This window comes from Aquarana catesbeiana, linkage group LG12, assembly GCF_042186555.1.
Source record: "Aquarana catesbeiana isolate 2022-GZ linkage group LG12, ASM4218655v1, whole genome shotgun sequence".
Classification (NCBI taxonomy): Eukaryota; Metazoa; Chordata; class Amphibia; order Anura; family Ranidae; genus Aquarana; species Aquarana catesbeiana.
The window spans coordinates 21632588-21653005 of record NC_133335.1 but is presented as its reverse complement, the minus strand read 5'-3'; the positions used below and the strand labels follow the sequence as shown (position 1 = coordinate 21653005).

At 45.9% G+C, this 20418-nt stretch overlaps 1 protein-coding gene across 2 annotated transcripts in view; it reads right to left on the bottom strand.

The window, feature by feature from the left end:
- Window positions 1–20418, bottom strand: part of RTEL1 (regulator of telomere elongation helicase 1) — a 283430-nt gene that overhangs the window by 131284 nt on the left and 131728 nt on the right. For both annotated transcript variants that reach the window (XM_073607371.1, XM_073607372.1), the window contains exons 24-28: window positions 11677–11800; window positions 11333–11507; window positions 8527–8663; window positions 8340–8435; window positions 426–630 (exon numbers count right to left, since the gene is read on the bottom strand). In XM_073607371.1, the coding sequence (XP_073463472.1) occupies window positions 426–630; window positions 8340–8435; window positions 8527–8663; window positions 11333–11507; window positions 11677–11800 (737 nt within the window). The remainder of the gene's footprint in view (window positions 1–425; window positions 631–8339; window positions 8436–8526; window positions 8664–11332; window positions 11508–11676; window positions 11801–20418) is intronic.

Here is a 20418-nt window from a genome sequence, read left to right as displayed (position 1 = left end):
ATGTTCCCCCTGTGTCTGCATGGGTTTCCTCTGGGTACTATGGTTTCCTTCCACATCCCAAAGACATCCTAATAGGCCCTAGAATGTGTATGTATGAATGTGAGTTAGGGACCTTAGACTATAAGCTCCTTGAGGGCCGGGATCTGATGTAAATGTACAATATATATAAGAAGCGCTACGTAAATTGACAGCGCTATACAAGTACCTGTAATTAATAAATACATTGTGTGCTTTAATAACAAAAAAGCATAAAAAAATAAAAATGAGGCACCAGACACCATTTCTTAAAACTGGCTTCTGGAATTTCTTCAGCTCGGGTTATAAGTGATATCAAACAGAGTAGCTGGAAATTATTAACTGGACTTGGCTCACACTGTGATGTGCTACATAAAAGACAGCATGGAACACCCATGACAGCTACTTACCTCTCATCAGAGCATTCTTCCCTGGGTCCTGGCAGAACAGAGCACACAGCTTTGGAACGAGTGCCTGCAGATCATTGTCCACCTTATAGCCTGTAAGGGCTTCCATGAAAATGGCATAGTTCTCCTGACTAAGACATTGCCTGACGGAAGTCAGGAACATGTTGGCGGCACTCTTCTTCTTGCTAGGAGAACTGTCCTTTGAAATCTGTGAAAAAAGTGGAAGATTGGAGAAAGGAAATAGGAAAGCTAGTAAAAAGGACAAGTTCACCTTTTAAAAAAAAAAAAAAAAATAATAGTACCGTATTTATCGGCGTATAACACGCACTTTTTCCCCCTTAAAATCAGGGGAAAATCGTGGGTGCGTGTTATACGCTGATCCCCGCTGATTGTGAGGAGAGGAGCGAGCGGAGCCGACATACACTCCTCTCGCAGTCCCGCCCCCGACTGTGAGCAGAGCAGAGTCTAGCCGAAGTAAACTCGGCTTTGTGAATGTCGGCAGCGCTCGCTTCTCTCCTCTCGCAGTCCCGCCCCTGACTGTGAGCAGAGCCGAGTCTAGCCGAATTACACTCGACTTTGTGTATCTCGATCGGCAACAATTTTTAAAGACACAAGGCTGCAAAGACACAGGGCAGGCTGCAATGACACGGGCTGCAATGACACAGGAAAGGCTGCAATGACACGGGCTGCAATGACACGGGCTGCAATGACACAGGAAAGGCTGCAATGACACGGGCTGCAATGACACAGGCAGGGCTGCAATGACACGGGCTGCAATGACACAGGAAAGGCTGCAATGACACGGGCTGCAATGACACAGGAAAGGCTGCAATGACACGGGCTGCAATGGCACGGGCTGCAATGACACGGGCTGCAATGACACAGGAAAGGCTGCAATGTCACAGGAAAGGCTGCAGATGGACACTGATAACGCTGCATTGATGGGCATTTAAATGTAAGTTTTTTCCTTAAAATTCCCTCCTAAACTTGGGGTGCATGTTAAACGCAGGCGCGTGTTATACGCCGATAAATACGGTAAATGCACATTTTTTTTGCAGGTTAAAAAAATGTGCATTTACTATTTTTTATTTATTTATTTATTTTTTTAGGAGCCTAAAAAGCATTACACCCCTGATCAGCAGATCACTGGTGCCATGCAGGTGCCCTGCAGACTTTCCGTGTAACCTGTACAGAGAGGCAGTTTCACACTGACAGGAAGAATCAATGAACGACAAGAAGAATCAATGAGCGACAAGAGGAATCAATGAGCGACAAGAGGAATCAATGAGCGACAAGAGGAATCAATGAGCGACAAGAGGAATCAATGAGCGACAAGAGGAATCAATGAACGACAAGAAGAATCAATGAACGACAAGAAGAATCAATGAACGACAAGAAGAATCAATGAACTACCAGTGCTCATCAGCGCAATGGTAGTTCACTGAGCACTACAAACTGACAACTCCAAAGGATGTTTGTAGGTGTAGTCCATTCATTCACAGTACACTGTGAATAAATGATGTGGCCGGCCGGGTGGGGCCGTGCAAAGCCGCATTTTATTTACATTGTGGCAGCGAATGAGGGGAGAAGATCCCCCACTCACTGTCAAGGTGGGGGATCGGGGTGGTGCGGGGGCCGTACATTTTAAAATGTTACATCCTGAATATGGTGTAACATGTTACAAAAGGTGAACTTATCATTTAAAGAAGGCAATGGCAATGAAGTCACTGAAGCCCCGTACACAGGAGCAGAATGTTGGCCGACAAAAAATACCGGCCGACATTCTGTGGGATGTTCGGCCAGCTTCTGTGGGATGTGCATGCTGGAAAAACAGCAGCCGACCGACTTCCGATCAGCGCTCTCAGCCAATGGCAGAAAGCGCTGATCTGAGTGACAAACGGGGTTGATTTACCGAAACTGGAGTGCGCAAAATCTGGTGCAGCTCTGCATGGTAGCCAAACAGCACCTAACTTTATTTTGTTCAATTGAGCTTCGATTAAAAAAAAAACTGGAAGCTTGAGATGACTCCTGACCCTTGACTCTCAAGTAAATAAAATTAACTAAATAAGGAAGCAAATACAAAATCTTTATTGAACAACTTTTCACAACTTAAGTGCCCCTAAACCCAACACACTCAAGGTATAAGAAAACTGTAATAAGAGCCTGCACATTCTTGGTCATGCTGTGGCTGCAATTTACATAAACACAAGATTATAGCTTCTGGGGTTTCTTAGAAATACACTGAGGAGGCTTAAAAAAGTATAGCCAAAGCTTGTTTGGCTGTATTTGTATGGCTCACAGGAGTGCAATTCCCTTTGCATGCCTGTGACCCATTTTCAGCAGAGAGAGGGATGAAGTCCTCTGAGAGCCTGCCCTGGCCGCCCCCCACCAGAGCCCAGTGCTCAAATGAGCGAGGAGGGGGCAGAGCAGAGAGCTGTGACTGACCGTCTGCTGCTCTCTGCTCGGGGAAACTCTGAAGACCGAGTGATTGGCGGTGTTCAGCCGCTCAGTTATCAGCGCAGAGGCACCGGGGGACAGGAGCAGTACCGGATCGATGCTGCATCCACCAAGGTAAGTATCTAAAAAAAAAAAAAATAATATAATTTACTTTTTTTTTTAAGCCCCGTACACATGGGCAGAATGTCGAGAGACATTTGCCGGTACAAAAAATACCGGACGACATTCTGCTCATGTGTAAGTCGGTATCTGTCCGACGGCCAGCTTCTGTCGGACGTGCATGATGGAAAACCAGTAGCTGACCGACTCCCGATCAGTGCTCTCAGCCAATGGCAGAGATCGCTGATCGGAGTGTTCTTGCAGGGGGGGCCACCCCCCTGTCAGAACACAACAGCTCAGTGGGGGAAAATCACTGAACTAACCTTTCATGGTTAGTACAGTGGCTCCAGACCAGAGCAGACAGATTTTTTTCGTGCAACCCCTAGGGTTGCACAAAAAAATAAGTAAATGCAGTGTGTACCCAGCTTTAGGCACTACTTGCCCCTGCTGTACTTTTCTAAAACCAGTTTGAGGCCGGGATCACACTGGTACGACAAACGCTCCGACATTGGGAGCTCATGTCGCATGACGTGTGAAAATCAATGTTTCCCTATGGGAGCCGTCTTAACTGGTCCAACACAAGTCGGTCCGACTTTGAAAACGCTCCCTGTACTACTTTAGTCTGACTTTGATCCTACTACAGCCCACTGAATATCACTGAAGTTGGATCAAAGTCGGATCGCCGTCTTAACTGATCCGACTTTGGCATGCGCCTTGTGCTTTGATGATCTTAAAGGGGAACTCCACGCAAAAAAAAAGAAAAAAAAAAAAAAACAGCATGGGTTCCCTCTCCAAGACCATACCAGGCATTTCAGTTTGGCATGGATTTTAAGGGGAATCACACTCCAAAAAAAAAAAAAAAAAACGGCATGGGGTTCCCCCCAAAATCCATACCAGACCATTATCCGAGCACGCAGCCCACAGGGCACCTAGTTATTCTCACCTTTGCCACTGTCCCTCGGCGCTTTACCTCTCCCTTTCCTCACGTGACATTGTTCAGGCCTAGCAATTGTCCAATCAGCCCCCCCCTCCCGAACCATACCAGGCTGCATGCCCTCAACATAAGGGGATGGGTGCTTTTGGGAAACTACTTATATAGGCATGGGGCAGGGTCACTGGGTGAGGTCATATGGAGGCACACCCCCCGTGACGTCCCCACCCCCATCATGCATCGGGCAGGGGCCTTCATATGACGTCACCCAGTGCCCCCGCTCCATGCCAATATAAAGTAGTGGCACACCGCGCACCTAGCATTAGAGCGGGAGAGAGTATTGCGTCAACATCGGAAGAACAACAGAGGGAGAAGACAGCAGACAGAGGGAGAAGAACCGGAGAGGGGAGAGGAAGTTGGAAGAGACGCCGGAGCGGTCTTAATAAATTACTTGTGTACTGCGTTTTATTTTTGACACTTTTTTTTTTTTTTTTAGGTGAATGGGTAGGGGTACAATGTACCCCATACTCATTCACATAGAGTGGGGGGCTGGGATCTGGGGGCCCCCTTGTTAAAGGGTGCTTCCAGATTCCGATAAGCCCCCCGTCCGCAGACCCTGACAACCAACGGCCAGGGTTGTCGGGAAGAGGCCCTTGTCCCCATCAACATGGGGACAAGGTGCCTTGGGGTGGGCGTCGCAGGGCCAACCGCCTCAAAGCACACCCCCCCCCCCCCCATGTTCAGGGCATACGGCCTGGTACGGTTAAGGGGGGGGGGGGGACGCTTGCTCGTCAGTCCCCACCCCCTTTTCTGACCTGCTGGGCTGTATGCTCGGATAAAGGTCTGGTATGGATTTTGGGGGGATCCCCATGCAATTTTTTCGACGTGAGGGTTCCTCTTAAAATCCATACTAGACCGTGGAGTTCCCCCTAAAGATTCATACCAGACACAGTGCCTGGTATTGTCAGGGATCAAAGTCGGATCCCTGTTCATTGAAGTCGGACGCATGTCGGACTTCAAGTCGCAGGCGCAGACCAAAGTCGGATCCACAGTCGTATGACTATTGTGTCGCACCAGTGTGAACCCGGTTGAAAGGTTTGAAGAGGTTATGGGGTTGATTTACTAAAACCAGAGTGCAAAATCTGGTGTAGCTGTGCATAGAAACCAGTCAGCTTGTAACTTTAGCTTGTTCAATTAAGCTTTAACAATAAAGCCTAGAAGTTGATTGGTTTCTATGCAGAGCTGCACCAGATTTTGCACTCTCCAGTTTAAGTAAATCAGCCCCTACGAGTACACTTTAGGCACCCATAAGGATGAATGTCCAAACAAATCTTAATGCCTGAAACCAGTTTTGCAACTTTGACATATGTTGGTAAAACTGTACATACAGTATCTCACAAAAGTGAGTACACCCCTCACATTTTTGTAAGTATTTTATTATATCTTTTCATGTGACAACACTGAAGAAATGACACTTTGCTACAATTTGAAAGTAGTGAGTGTACAGCTTGTATAACAGTGTAAATTTGCTGTCCCCTCAAAATAACTCAACACATCACCTTTACCCTAGAATTGCCACCTCATCTCTTTAAACCCGAACACCTTTGAATTACACAGGTTCTGAGGCTAATTATATGCAGATAAGGCACCGAGTTTAATTACCAATTTAATCAGCCACAGAACCTGTGTAATTAATATGTGTTCAGGTTTAAAGGGATGAGGTGGCAACCATAGCGGCGTATGGTCTGAGCACTGACAGGCTGAATCCCCACCCCTTCATTCTCTGCAGCAATGCTGGCAGCACTCATACATCTATTTCCCAAAGACAATCTCTGGATATGACACTGAGCACCTGCACTCAACTTCTGTGGTCGACCATGGCAAGGCATGTTCTGAGTAGAACCTGTCCTGTTAAACTGCTGTATAGTCTTGTCCACCGTGCTGCAGCTCAGTTTCAGGGTCTTGGAAATCTTCTTATAACCTAGGCCATCTTTATGTAGAGCAACAATTCTTTTTTTCAGCTCCTCAGTGAGTTCTTTGCAATGAGGTGCCATGTTGAACTTCCAGTGACCAGTAAGAGAGTGAGAGCGATAACACCAAATTCGACACACCTGCTCCCCTTTCACACCAGAGACCTTGTAACACTAACAAGTCACATGACACCGGGGAGGGAAAATGGCTAATTGGGCCCAATTTGGAGATTTTCAGTTAGGGGTGTACTCACTTTTGTTGCCAGCGGTTTTTGACATTAATGGCTGTGGGTTCAGTTATTTTGAGGGGACAGCAAATTTACACTGTTATACAAGCTGTACACTCACTACTTTACATTGTAGCAAAGTGTCATTTCTTCAGTGTTGTCACATGAAAAGATAGAATAAAATATTTACCAAAATGTGAGGGGTGTACTTAGAAGCCGGTAGTTTCTATGCAGAGCTGCACCAGATTTTGCACTCTCCAGTTTTAGTAAATCAACCCCATGTACGCTTATATTATTTGTTGCTGGTACTTGTAGTAGGGCCCAAAAACAATTATATATTATATAATATGTATATATAAAAATTTTTATTCTACCTAAACTGACCCATGACCTTTGTCCCTGCCCCTAATCCTGACACTGACCTAGATCAAACCCTGATATAGCCATTTTATTTTACACAGACTTTTTGTTTACATGTTTCTTCACTAGCAAGGATAACAAGATGCAATGGGGGAGATTTACTAAAACTGGAGAGTGAAAAATCTGGTGCAACTCTGCATAGAAACCAATCAGCTCCCAGGTTTTATTGGCAAAGCTTAAAGTGATGCTTAAGTCTCGTTTTTTATTCTTTAAAAATAACAAACATGTTATACGTATCTGCTCTGTGTAGTGGTTTTGCACAGAGCAGCCCAGATCCTCCTCTTCTCGGGTGCCTCGCTGACTCTTGGCCCCTCCCTCCCGTCGAGTGCCCCTACAGCAACAGACTACCGTTGTGCAATTCTAAATGTAGACATAAGTCTTTCATTATATCAGGGTTATGTTATTATGTATATATTTTTTTAATTGCTCTTATGCATACATGTTTATACCATGTATGACTGTCAGGTTCATGTCAAACGTATGTCCTATATATTCCATCATGTTTGTGAATAAAAGTTATACTTCAACATTAACTCATCCTTTAGCCACAATTACCTCAATTAAAGTCCCGAACTCCCTCCTTTTTGTATACTATGGGTGCACCCGAGCTGAGCCGCAGCTCCCTATGTCCATTCAAACACGGAGCCGCGGTTCGCCCCCCTCTCCTTTTTGGCTAACTGACTTTGATTGATAGCAGCGGGAGCCATAGAATGTATTATGATAAAAAAAACCTACCTTCAGAATCAATTTAATTGAACGAGCTGAAGTTAGAAGCCGATTGGCTGCCTTGCTCAGCTGCACCAGATTCTGAGTGCTCCAGTTTTAGTAAATCTCCTCCAGTGCATCTTTTTACAGGGGTTGGTTATACATTTACTGGTCACTGTGATAACCAATTAAAGGCTATCACAGCGATCATGTGATTGAGAGCCAGTCCTCCCAGCTCCTGATCCGTGCTGGGTGTGCGCTATGCAGCATTCTCCCAGCACAAATCCAGGTATGCACACACACCATCCTCCAAAAGAAGAATCGCTTCAGTGGGACCACATATAGTATGTGCGTACGCTCGCTGTCATGGGGTTAAGCCGGCCATAGGCAGTTCAAATTTCTGTCGAGATTCGAAGCATGTATGGGCAGGCTCGTACTTGGGTACAACCAGCCTGTCGGATTTTACATGTGATTATCGCTAGCGGCTGTTATAGAGGCTAACAATAATCACTGTGTTCTCCTAGCAGGGGCAGCTTCCCCCGCCGGGAGAAAACAATGGCTCGGCAGGAAGGAAATTACTTTCCTACTACCCTTGGTGGCAAGAAAGAAATTCTGCCCAGCCTTGAGCCTAGTCCACGCTAGTTTTTTTTTTCGTGCAAACCCCACAGGTTACACAAAGAAAAAACTGACAGCACTGGTCGGGAGCCGCTGTACTAACCATGCGAGGTTAGTGTAGCGATCTCCCCCCCGCTGGGCTGTTGTGTTCTGACAGGGGACAGCCCCCGCCGGAACACTCCGATCAGCGCTCTTTGCCATTGGCTGAGAGCGCTGATTGGGAGATGATCGGCTACTAGTTTTCCAGCATGCAGGTCCGGCAGAAGCCGGCCAAAAGGCTGGCTTCTGTCGGACAGAACAACATATACACGGGTAGAATGTCAGCTGGTATTTTTTGTACCGGCAAAGGCCTCCTGACATTCTGCCTGTGTGTACAGGGCTTAAAGCATCCACCATCAACAGAAGTAGATGTTAATCATTTGTAAATGTAATTTAAACACAAAACAAAATGTTCTTTCAATGAGGCTATTTCGCAACTTTAGAAAACACTGACCTTGTTTTGAACAATTTTTATCTTCTTCTTTCCTCCCCTTCTCTCATCATCCAGTCTCTTATCATACTGTAGAGATAATGTGGACAGACGTGTACCCTGTAACAACAGAAAAAAAAAAGAACTAATGCCTCCTATAAAAGGTATCCAAAAATATGAGCCTATAAGAAGTCACACTCGTCATCGTCACCTTCTCATCGGAGCTCAGGTCCCCCTGAAGTCTCATTTCACTGTGATCCAGAGCATCCAGCAGACTAGCCGGACGGTGGGTGGTGACCCCTAAACTCTGTTCATACCCGTCACAAAAGTCAGACTCTTGGCTTCCTTCTAAGACATAAAAATACAAACCATACACAATTTGTTACAGAAGACAAAAACCATTCAAGTGGACCTGAAAGAAAAACGTAAATGATGCTGTAGTATGCAAATGTACCCTATCGGGTTAATTTATTAAAACTGGAGAGTGCAAAATCTGGTGCAGCTCTGCATAGAAACCAATCAGCTTCCAGGTTTTTTTGTCAAACCTTAATTAAACAAGCGTAAGTTAGAAGCTGATTGGCCATCATGCACAGTTGCACCAGATTTAGAAAATCAACCCCTATGGCTGGGAATCCTCCTGAAAAAAAAAAGCTGCATATCTACAGTATAAGATAATTTCTCCTGCAGCTTCCCGATTACTAAACCCCCCCCCCCCAGTCATCAGATCACTAATCATTAAAGGAAAATGCCAACACAAGGAAGCTAAGCCCTACCTCCAACTAGATGTTGGTCACTACAAAAAGACATAGGGATTGATTTACTAAAACTGGAGAGTGCAAAATGTGGTGCAGCTCTGCATGGCAAAAAAATCAGCTTCTAACTTCAGCTTGTTCAATTAACCACTTGCCTACCGGGCACTTTAACCCCCTTCCTGCCCAGGCCTATTTTCAGCTTTCACAGCTTGAATGACAATTGCGCAGTCCTGCAACACTGTACCCATATGAAATTTTATCATCTTTTTTCACACAAATAGAGATTTATTTGGGGGTATTTAATCTACACTGCATATTTTACGTTTTGCTTAACAAACAAAAAATATTGGCAAAAAACAAAAAACACAACATTTTTCATAGTTTGTTATAAAATTTTGCAAAACCGATAACTTTTCTCCTTTACTGATGTGCGCTGATGAGGCTGCACTGATAGGTGGCACTGATGGGTGGAGCGGATAGGTGGCCCTAACGGGCACTGGTAGGCGGAACTGATGGGGACACTGATGGGCACCAACGGTGGGCACTGACTGGCAGCAATGGTGGGCACTGTTGAGACTGCACTGATAATCAGGACATTGATAATCAGTACCGATGTCCCTTTAACAGAAGCCGGTTATCGGCTTTCTTCTTCTCAGGCTGAGGGTGAGGAAAGAAAAGCAGATAACCGGATTGTGTTATCATCCTGTGATCAGCTGTCATTGGCCCTTTACTCCGATCTGTAATCAGCCGAGTCTGAAGGACTCAGCAATCACAGAGTGAGTTACCCACATGCCTCAGGGGGCGCGGGGGCAGAGCGGTCAGGGGAGGGTGTCCATATACGCGCTCCCAGCAAAGTACGCACGCACTATAGCCGAAAGACGTGGGAAGCGGTTAAGCTTTGACAAAAAAATAAAAAAACACAAAGCTGGAAGCTGATTGGTTTCTATGCAGCGCTGCACCAGATATTTCACTCCAGTTTTAGTAAATCAACCCCAAAGTGTAAAACAAGGCATAGTAATACAGTAATAGGGAAATGAAGAGCTGCAGGGAGCCCATGCTGGAGATTAGGCCGTCTTTGTGCACAGCTTCCAGACCTTAGGTCCTCTTTAACCCCAACCCGCCACCTGGCTTATAGCAAAATGACGGCCGGGCAACATGTCGCTCGGACACACCGCATCTCCGATCATGGTAAAGAGCCTATGACGTAGGCTCTTTATAGGGTTGCCACCTCATCCCTTTAAAACCAAACACATATTAATTAAACTCACTAGGTGCCTTATCTGCATTAAATCAGCCTCAGAACCTGTGTAATTCAAAGGTGTTCGGGTTTAAAGTGGTCGTAAACCCTCTGGGACCACTTTTACCTACAGGTAAGCCTAGATTAAGGCTTACCTGTAGGTGCAACAAATATCTTCTAAACCTACACGGTTTAGGAGATATTTGCAAAAGACTGGAACCGATGTCTACGGCGCCTGCCCCGCAGACAGCGGCGCGCAGGCGCACTGAGCATGCCGCTGCTAACGGCGATCATGCCGTTAGTGGCGGCTCCCTCGCGCATGCGCAGGAGTGACGTCATCGCGGCTCCGGCCAGTCACAGCGCCAGAGCCGCGATACCCGGAAGTCACTCCGGGATAGATGGCAGCGATGAAGGAGAAGAACGAGGGTCGCTTCGGAGCTTCCATCTCAGGTAAGTTATTCATAATGAGCTAGTATGCTATGCATGAGGTAGCAACCCTAGCTCTTTACCATGTGATCAGCTGTGTCCAATCACAGCTAATCACAGTGTAAATAGGAAGTGCAGGTTATTGGCATTCCTCTACTCACACTGACAACTCTACTGAGTAGAGGAGAGCTGATAAGCAGTTTTCCCGATGGGAAGGGGGGGGGTTATGCTGATAATCAGTGCAATGTTTAGCAGTGCAGCCCCATCAGTGATGCTTGTCAGTGCCCACCATTGATGCCCATCAGTGCTCCATATCAGTGCTGCCCATCAGTGCTGCATATCAGTCCTTTTTCATTTGTTTAGCAAAAAAGCTCAGTGGTGATTAAATACCACCAAACGAAAGCTCTGTCTAAAAAAAAAAAAAAAAAAAAAAAAAAAAAAAAGGATAAAAATTTTGATTGGGTACAGCATTGCATGACCACGCAATTGTCATTCATAATGCAACAGTGCTGAAAGCTGAAAGTTGGCCTGGGCAGGAAGGGGGTAAAAGTGCCAGTATTGAAGCGGTTAAGTAATGTACAGCGAGATCATCTGACCCTTACCGCCATCTCTCTTCCGCTTTAAGCTTGGCACATGAGAGTCCAGTGCCTTCGCTTTTTTTAAGGTATCACGAAGGCTGGATGATGCACGAGAGGACTGAGAGAGCACAGAGGAGTCCAGGGATAACACAGGAGGGCCGCCATCTTTTCGGACTTTCTGGGGTCCAGGCGGCGGCATCTACATAGGAGACAAAATAGTAAGTTGCCCCTTTAAAAGAAACATTGCTTTGTATCATCACAAAAACTGAAGTTTAAATTAAATCACTTTTGAAAACTAGTGCAACTAAAAAGGTGATCATATGTTGGTTCTGCTTTTAACCAAATACTTATCCACTTGGTACACTCACAATTTTCTGTGCTACACGGAAGAACTGAGACACGTCACGGATGATATGACCGAAATTGTCATAAACACGTAGGTATGGACGGACCCAGGAGGGAAGTTGTGAGCGAGAATCGCTATTAGTGAACCTGGGCAAAAGAAAAAAAAAAATACATAGCAGATTTAATGTACAGAAAAAATACAAAATTTTGATCTCCGATTGGATGAGCGCGTGACATCACCGCCCAGCCTCTACACCCCATCCAATCAGAGAACATTTTACACCCATTCAGAAAATGCAACCTCAACAACCACACATGTAACTGGGGCATTTACATGCACAAAATAAATGCGGTAACCTACATATAAAAAAAAAAAAAAAAATCATGGATCTCTTTACTAAACAAATATGATAAAACTTTACAGCATGGCTATTCCAACTTCCAACATACAATACAATATTATTATTATTATTATTATACAGGATTTATATAGTGACAAGAGTTTGCACGACGCTTTACAAAATGAAGGCCGACATTACAGTTACAATACAATTTGGTACAGGAGGATTTAGAGGGTCCTACTCGTAAGAGCCCATTCACACAGGGACAACTTGTCAGGCGACCTAGTCGCCTGACAAGTCGCCTCCCGTTCTGTACAATGGCACCATTCTAATCGGAGCGACGCAAGTCGCTCCGACTTAGAAAAAGGTTCCTGTACGACTTTGGGGGCGACTTGGGGCGACTTGCATAGACTTCTATACAGAAGTCGTTTTGCAAGTTGCCGCGGAAGTCGTTTGCAGGTCGCCTCACTGAGGCGACCTGCAAGTCGTGTTGCCCCTGTGTGAACCGGGTCTTAGAGCTTAAAATCTAGAAGGGAAGGTCAAGTGATACAAAAGGTAATAACTGTGTGGGGTGAGCTGATTGAGAAAGTAAAAACACAGGGGTTAATTTACTAAAGGCAAATCCACTCTGTATTGCAAGTGCACTTGGAAGTGCAGTCGCTGTAGATCTGAGGGGAAGATCTGAAATGAGGGGAAACTCTGCTGATTTTATCATCCAATCACGTGCAAGCTAAAATGCATTTTTTTATTTTCCTTGCATGTCCCCCTCAGATCTACAGCGAATGCAAGTGCACGTGTGGATTTTCCTTTAGTAAATAATCCCCAATGTGTATTAGTGAGACGCAGGATAATAGGATTTTTATGACAGCTTACCTGTAAAATCCTTTTCTTGGAGTACATCATGGGACACGGAGCCATAGTTATCAACTTAATGGGTATATAGGCACCTTCAGGTAATGGACACTGGTATACCCAATACAGGAAGTTCATTCCCCTATATAACCCCTCCTCCTACCAGGAGTACCTTTAGTTTCTGTAGCAAAGCAATATATCTAAACCCCAAAAGAGGGGAGGGACCTCTGTGTCCCATGATGTACGCCAAGAAAAGGATTTTACAGGTAAGCTGTTATAAAAATCCTATTTTCTTTATCGCACATCATGGGACACAGAGACATAGTTTCTAACTTAATGGGACGTCCCATAGCAATGCTAATTGAGGGGAGGGAGGGACAACCGGCAGAGTACCCCCAGACTTGAGAACTTATACTGCTGCCTGCAGCACACTGCGCCCGAAGGTGGTATCCTCATACCTCCTTACATCCACCTGAAAATTTGGTGAATGTATCTACTGAAGACCAAGTTGCAGCCTTACAGATCTGAGCCATGGAGGCCTGGTGATGCATTGCCCAAGAAGCACTAACCGACCTGGTAGAGTGCGCCTTGACTTGAAAAAGGGGGAATCTTATCCCTTAAATCATAAGTCTGAATTATAACTTGCCGAATCCACTTAGCGACAGTGGATTTCGACGCTGCCTGTCCGTTCTTAGGACCCCCTGGCAGAATAAATAAGACATCAGTCTTCTGAATCTGAGCAGTCGTCTTTAAATAGACTTTGACCGCTCTCACCACATCAAGACAATGTAGTGACTTTTCTTCCCTGGAACATGGTTTTGGAAAAAACGATGGCAGGACAATATCTTGGTTCAGGTGAAAACCTGAGACCACTTTTGGCAAAAAATCTGGACCAGGGCGTAACACCACTCTGTCCTCATAAATAATCAAGTATGGCTCTTTAAAAGAAAGAGCAGCCAATTCCGAAACCCTCCTTGCTGAGGATATAGCAACCAAGAACATCAGCTTTCTTGTCAGAAGGACTAAGGGAATATGCTGTATCAGTTCAAATGGCTGTTTTTGTAACAAAGGTTCAAAGGTGATCCAACTGGCGGATTAATCTGCATCACCCCTTGCATAAAACCCCAGACTAAAGAATGTGTAACAAGCGGTCTTTGAAATAAGACCGATAAAGCTGAGACTCGGCCTTTAAAAAATACTCAAGGCCAACTTCATCTCTACCCCTAATTGTAGAAAAGCAAGAATTCTGCCTATTATATATCTCCGAGGGTGCCAACCCTTGGATTCACACCAGGAAACAAAAGCCCTCCAGACTCTATAATATATAGTTCAGGAAGCTGGCTTCCTTGCACTATTTAAAGTAGAGATAACTGACCCGGAAAGCCCACATTTCTTCAGAATGTTGGTTTCAATAGCCAAGCCGTTAAATTTAGCGTTCGTAAGGTAGGATGGAATATCGGCCCCTGTGAGAGTAGGTCTGCCGGAGTGGAAGGGACCATGGATCCCCCACCGCCATCTTTACGATTTACCTTCTGGGCCATGCTGGTGCTACCAGAATTATCGGCTTTCTTTCCAGCTTGATCCTGCAAAGAAGTCGAGGCAGCAACTGAATAGGGGGAAATGCGTAGATCAGTGAGAACTGATCCCACGGGGTCACCTCACCAACACATCTGTTCTGCATGCGAGTGGATCCCTTGTCCTGGACACAAAGTCGACTAACTTCATGTTGAATCTGGATGCTAGAAGATCTACGTCCGGAGTCCCCCATCTTTGGCAAACAGCCCGAAAAATGTTGGGGTGAAGAGACCATTCCCCCGGGAATAACTGCTGGCGACTCAGGTAGTCCGCCTGCCAATTCTCTACTCCTGGAAAGAAGACTGCCGACAGGCACGGGACATCACTTTTTACCCAAGATAGAATATGGTTCACCTCTGTCTGCACTGCAAGACTCTTGGTGCCCCCTTGGTGATTGATATAGGCCACCGCTGTGGCATTGTCGGATTGGATCCCGACAGGACAATCCAGTAACCTGGAAGTCCAGGCCTTAAGAGCCAGACGCACTGCCCAAATCTCTAGGTTATTGATGGGCAAGGCTCTTTCTGTTCTTGACCACTGCCCCTGGACAGTTGTCTTCTCTAGTACTACTCCCCAGCCTGAAAGGCTGGCGTCTGTCGTTACCACTTTCCAGATAGCTGGTCTGAAGGATTTTCCTTTCAGCAGATGCTGGGTTAGTAACCACCAATTGAGGCTTTAGGACACCCTTGGGGACAGCCGCATTGGCAAGTCTAAAGCTTGGATCGTTTTGTTCCAAGCAGATAGAATACTGTTTTGCAACAGTCTCGAATAGAACTGGGCATAGGGAACTGCTTCGAATGAAGCCACCATCTTTCCCAACAACCTCATGCAAAGGCGAATGGAGGGATTTCTCTCTCTCTCCATACTCTCTTATGGAGTTGATTTTTGCCTGAGGCAAGAACACCTTTTTCTGGGCTGTATCTATGATCAGACCCAAATACTCTAGCTTTTTTAGCGGTTTTAAGGAAGACTTCTCTAGGTTGAGTATCCAACCCAGACTTTTCAGGTAATTGGTTGTAATGCGTACACTTTGCTCCAAACAAGCCACTGATTGGTCTATCAGCAATAGATCGTCTAGGTACGCCAAGACTGTTATGCCTTGTGCCCTTAACCTGGCTAGAGGTGGGGCCAGTACTTTTGTGAACACCCGGGGTGCTGCGGCTAACCTGAAGGGCAAGGCTACAAACTGAAAGTGCTGCTGTTCTACTTCAAACCTCAGAAACCTTTGGCGAGCGCGAAATATAGGGATATGCATCCCTGGTGTCGATAGATGCCAGAAGTTCTCCTCCTTGTGGGATAGAAACTACTGACCTGATCAACTCCATGCAAAAGGAGCGGATCTTCAAGAACTGATTTCGATTCTTTAGATCTAGAATGGGTCTGACATCTCCATTCGGTTTTGGTACCGTAAAGAGGTTTGAATAAAACCCCAAACCTTGCTCTTCTGTGGGGATCTGTATGATCACCCCCTGAGCTAGTAATCAGTCTAATGCCTGAAACAGAGATTGCCTTTTCCCTGGAAAAAGGGGATTAAGGTCTGGAGTAAGGAGAAGATGCCTTTTCCCTGGATCTTTGGGAACGTTTGATCTCAGAAAATGAGACGGTGGAAACTCCCAAAATTCTAGTTTGTATCCTAGAGAAACCGTGTAGATGACCCATCTGTCCTAAATTTCCTCTTGCCAGACTTCTGAGTATTGCAGAAGTCCTCCCCCCACTCTGGTAAGGGGGGGGGCCTCTTCATAACGAGGCTTTAGTATTCTGCTTTGCAGATTTCCAGCCCCAGGTCTTCTTCTGTGCCTGGGCCTGACCCTGAGGTTTTCCTCTAGAGTCTAACCCTTCATCCTTTACCCACTGTTCCCTTGGTAAGGGGTCTGAGGTGGGGGAGGGGGACCTAACACGCTATTTTGGATAGCGGATGCGATTTAAATCACTAATCTTCCTCCTAGGCCCTGCAGGGTGGAGGAAAACGCATCTTCAGTCACATATACAGGGCTGAAATGTGAGAAGCAGTTGCATCACCAACTGGTACCAATGACTCACCCTGGCTTGCCATATCTGGTATCTCAGGCGAGGATGTCAGTGTGGAAACACGGCTGGAGTTCCCAGCGCCTGGGGGTGGAATTTTTGGTACCTTTGGGGTGTCTTTTTTGGAAGCCATAGTGCTGAGCACAAAAAAAAAAAAACAGAGGCACTAAGTAAATGCACAACTCGCTGAGCAAAATAGTTTAGCAAAAGACAATGCTAAGAAAGTTCAGCCTAGTTGTTATCAATGTTATTTCCTGTACTGGAATTGCCTGCACCCCTTACGTGCCCCCAGCGCTCACGTCCTGTGTGTCCGCTGCAGCAGTGAGCTGTGAGCATCTGTCTCTGTTCCAAGCGCCTGCGCCGTGTGCTCCTCGTGTACTTATGACCCGCACATGGCGCCGCGCCTTAGCCACGCCCCCCTCCGTCAATCAACGTCCCCCTCTGTTTTAATTAGCCCTAGCCTGCGCATGGCATTGATATGCTCCTTGAGCGAGAGGGGAGGCAAGGGAGGGCTGGGAGGCGGGAAGTTTAACTTTCTGCGGGGAATAGAAGAATAAACTCTAAATGAAAAGCCGCTGCAGCCGCCGCCCCCCCCCCCCCAAGGGGGGGGGGGATACAACCTACAGTTGTACCTCCCTGCCCCGGGGGGGAAATGTTCTAGATGATGATTCCCCCCTGGCTTGCTGAGACCACACACGTGCTGTTTAGCTGGGACTTCTGAGCTGACTGAGAAGCAACATACTAAGATATGCATTTACTCCCCCTAGTGGAGACTTTAGGCATGAAAACATTTTTACTTATGTAAGAAAAAAGCATAGGTGGACTTTTTACAGTTCCTAGGCTTCTTCCCTTACCTTTTCCTCGCTGAAGGATACTGCTGTAACAGACAGATCCAAACTTCACCCATCACGGCGGGCTGCGTTAGCAAACCTTCAAGGACCGGGTCCCTATTATAGGGGGTCCACTGCCTTGGACCTGTATAGCACCCCTCAGGAAAACTTTAGGTAATGTAGCATGACCAAAAAAGTCCTGGGTCCTGGGGTCCAGCCCTACAAAGAGAGGTGCTACAGGCAAAACCTTGTTGTTCTTATGCGAGGCCCGGGTACCATCCACCTTGGCCTTAGTGGTACTTTGGATGGATCCGGCCTATGGAGGCTGTTTAAATCCAGCATGGGATCCCTCCAGTTTGGAGCCCTTCAGAGCACATCTTCACTCGTGACCAACACCTTAGACACTGGCGAAAAAACTGAGGCACTCCTGGAAGGAGGAGGGGTTATATAAGGGAGTGAACGTTCTGTATTGGGCATACCAGTGTCCATCACCTGAAGGTGCCTATATACCCATTCAATTAATAACTATGGAAAGGGCACACAGGGTGCCTCCTGTACCACTGGTCCCTGGGGTCCCTCCAAGACCTTTTCTCCTCCGTCTGTTGAACTACAGGGACCGGGGACAGGATACTTGCAGCTGCCAGGGAAAAGCAGGATCTACATTTCAATAATGGGAAGATTATGCTTTTCCCCGATTATTCGCCAGAGATACAACAATGCCGCCGTTCTTTTACCAAAGCCAGACGCCGTCTCCGGGAAAAAGGTCTGAAATTCAGCTTACTATACCCGAGCAAGTTACGGGTGATCGACGGCGATCGAGCACATTTCTTTACTGACCCAGAGTCAGCGTTATCTTGGCTGGACAGTCGTAAGGGATAGCCCTGTATGTTATGCTGGAACTTGTTATACTCGACACTGCCTTTTACCTGAGAGTATTACAGACAAATCCTCTTGCTGGATCAGTGTTACAAACCGAAACCAAGTTCTTGGCACAATGAGGATCCAGTGTTCAAACAGGACCTGAGCGGTCCCCCCTGCTAATTTTTTCTTTTTTCCTTTAATTTGTTTTTCATTTTGCTTTTTCTTTCAGCTTTTTTTTTTCTTTCCTTCTGAGTTTTTAGACACATACATAGAGTCGGACTTCTCGCCTTAAAATGCAGACATAACCACTTCTAGATATACAAGGCAGAAGTCTTTTTTGTGACGCCCCCCCCCCCCTACATGTTACTCTTCCTTGCTTCAGAGGCCATCACTTTTGTCTGCATCCTCTGTTGGTGGATTCAGGAGGTGGTTGCGTCCACACCTGAACGCACGCCTCCCAGGCTTCACAAATTGCAGAAGTCTGACTGCAGTCTGTCATCAGTTCTGGACTAGCGTGTGAGTGTAGTGCACCAAATTGAGGTTGCCACTACAGTTCTAAAGTGTTCCTTAGTTTAGGGGTAAAACTATCCCCATTCTTCTCCCTGGTTTTTGGAAGAGAGATGGGGCATAGTAGGAAAGGCACATCGTGCCTGGGTCGTTTAGAAATGTTCAGGGAAAAAAACTTTGTTTCTCATTTGTTATTTTCTTTTTTGGTGTATGGTTTTGAACGAAATCCAACTGATACTAATACATGGTATGTTATATTGAGGATATTGCTGCTCATGGTTTCCTTCCTGATTCGGCTTCCCATTTATCCTAATTGGATCCCGCTGTATATATTAGATGGCTAACCCTTCTGCTGATTATTTCACTATTCTTTCCTGGAATGTCAGGGGTCTGGGATCTAAATTTAAACAAGCTCTCCATACTCTACTTATGCAAGGGGAGTGTCAATTCTCATACATAAGAACTTCCCTTGTAAAATTGAGGAAGTGCGTACTGACCCACAGGGAAAAATTTGCTATTGTGTTTACACTCTGGTCGCATAGGTATATAGTTATTAATATGTATATACCCCCGCCTTTCTCGCCTGAAATATTGTATGCGGTTATTAATAAGATTACACCTTTTTGCACCGGGAAAATATTAATAATGGGTGATTTTAATGCCATAATGTCCCCTGTCTTGGATAGACCTGCTCCACCCAAAAACCATTGCATGGACCTTTCTGCTTGGGCTCAGGCAGTGGGTCTAGAGGAGATTTGGAGGTGGAAACACCCTGCAACCAAACTCTATTTGTGTTTTTCAGCATCACACAAAACTGCATCCCGTATAGATCTGGCATTCTCAAATACCCCACTATTGGCTGATGTGCTGGAGGCATCTTACTTGCCCAGTGGATTGTCTGATCACAGCCCATTGGTAGTAACACTCTGCTCTCCTGGATCTCACAGTGCTGCATTGTGGAGGCTGGGAGCTCATTGGGTCTCTCATCCAGAACTAACTGAAACAATACCCCCCCCTGCTAGTTGAATTTTGGGAGCAGAACACAGGGTCCTCTTCCCCTGAAATTACGTGGGATGCGTTCAAGGCGTATACTAGGGGCCAATATATCTCATCTATAGCCCACATAAAAAAGCAACAAATAAAAGAGACCCAACTGTTACAGCAATCAGTGACAAATAATACTGCTGCATACAGTTCCAATCCCACACCAGCTCACTTTGATCTGCTTATGACAGCTCAGAGGGAGCTGAATTTACACATGGCAGAGGTCATACGACTTGACACACATAAAGGCAGACAGAGAACTTTTGAACAGGGCGACAAAAACGGTCGCCTGTTGGCATTATTGGCACAGAATGACCAACCACTTACACTTGTCTCCACCCTGCAGACCTCAGATGGTGGGATGGCAACATCTCCTTCGGAGGTTTTACAAACGTTTAATGCCTTTTATGATAAGTTATATGCCTCCACTCTGGCCTCTGACTTCCGGTCTGAGCAACTACGGGACCTGTTGGATCCCTTGGCGCTGGTTTGGCTCTCGGACCAGGAGTGAGAGGCATTAGTTCGGCCATTTACGATACCAGAAGTTCTGAATGCCATTCAATCTTTTCCCACTGGAAAGGCACCGGGGCCAGATGGCCTTCCAATTGATTTTTATAAAGCGCATGGAGATCTTTTGGCACCCTTATTGGCCCAGCTATATAACACCTGTTTTAAGGCTGGAAAGCTGCCTGACTCAATGTATCATGCGTATTTAACCTTAATATACAAA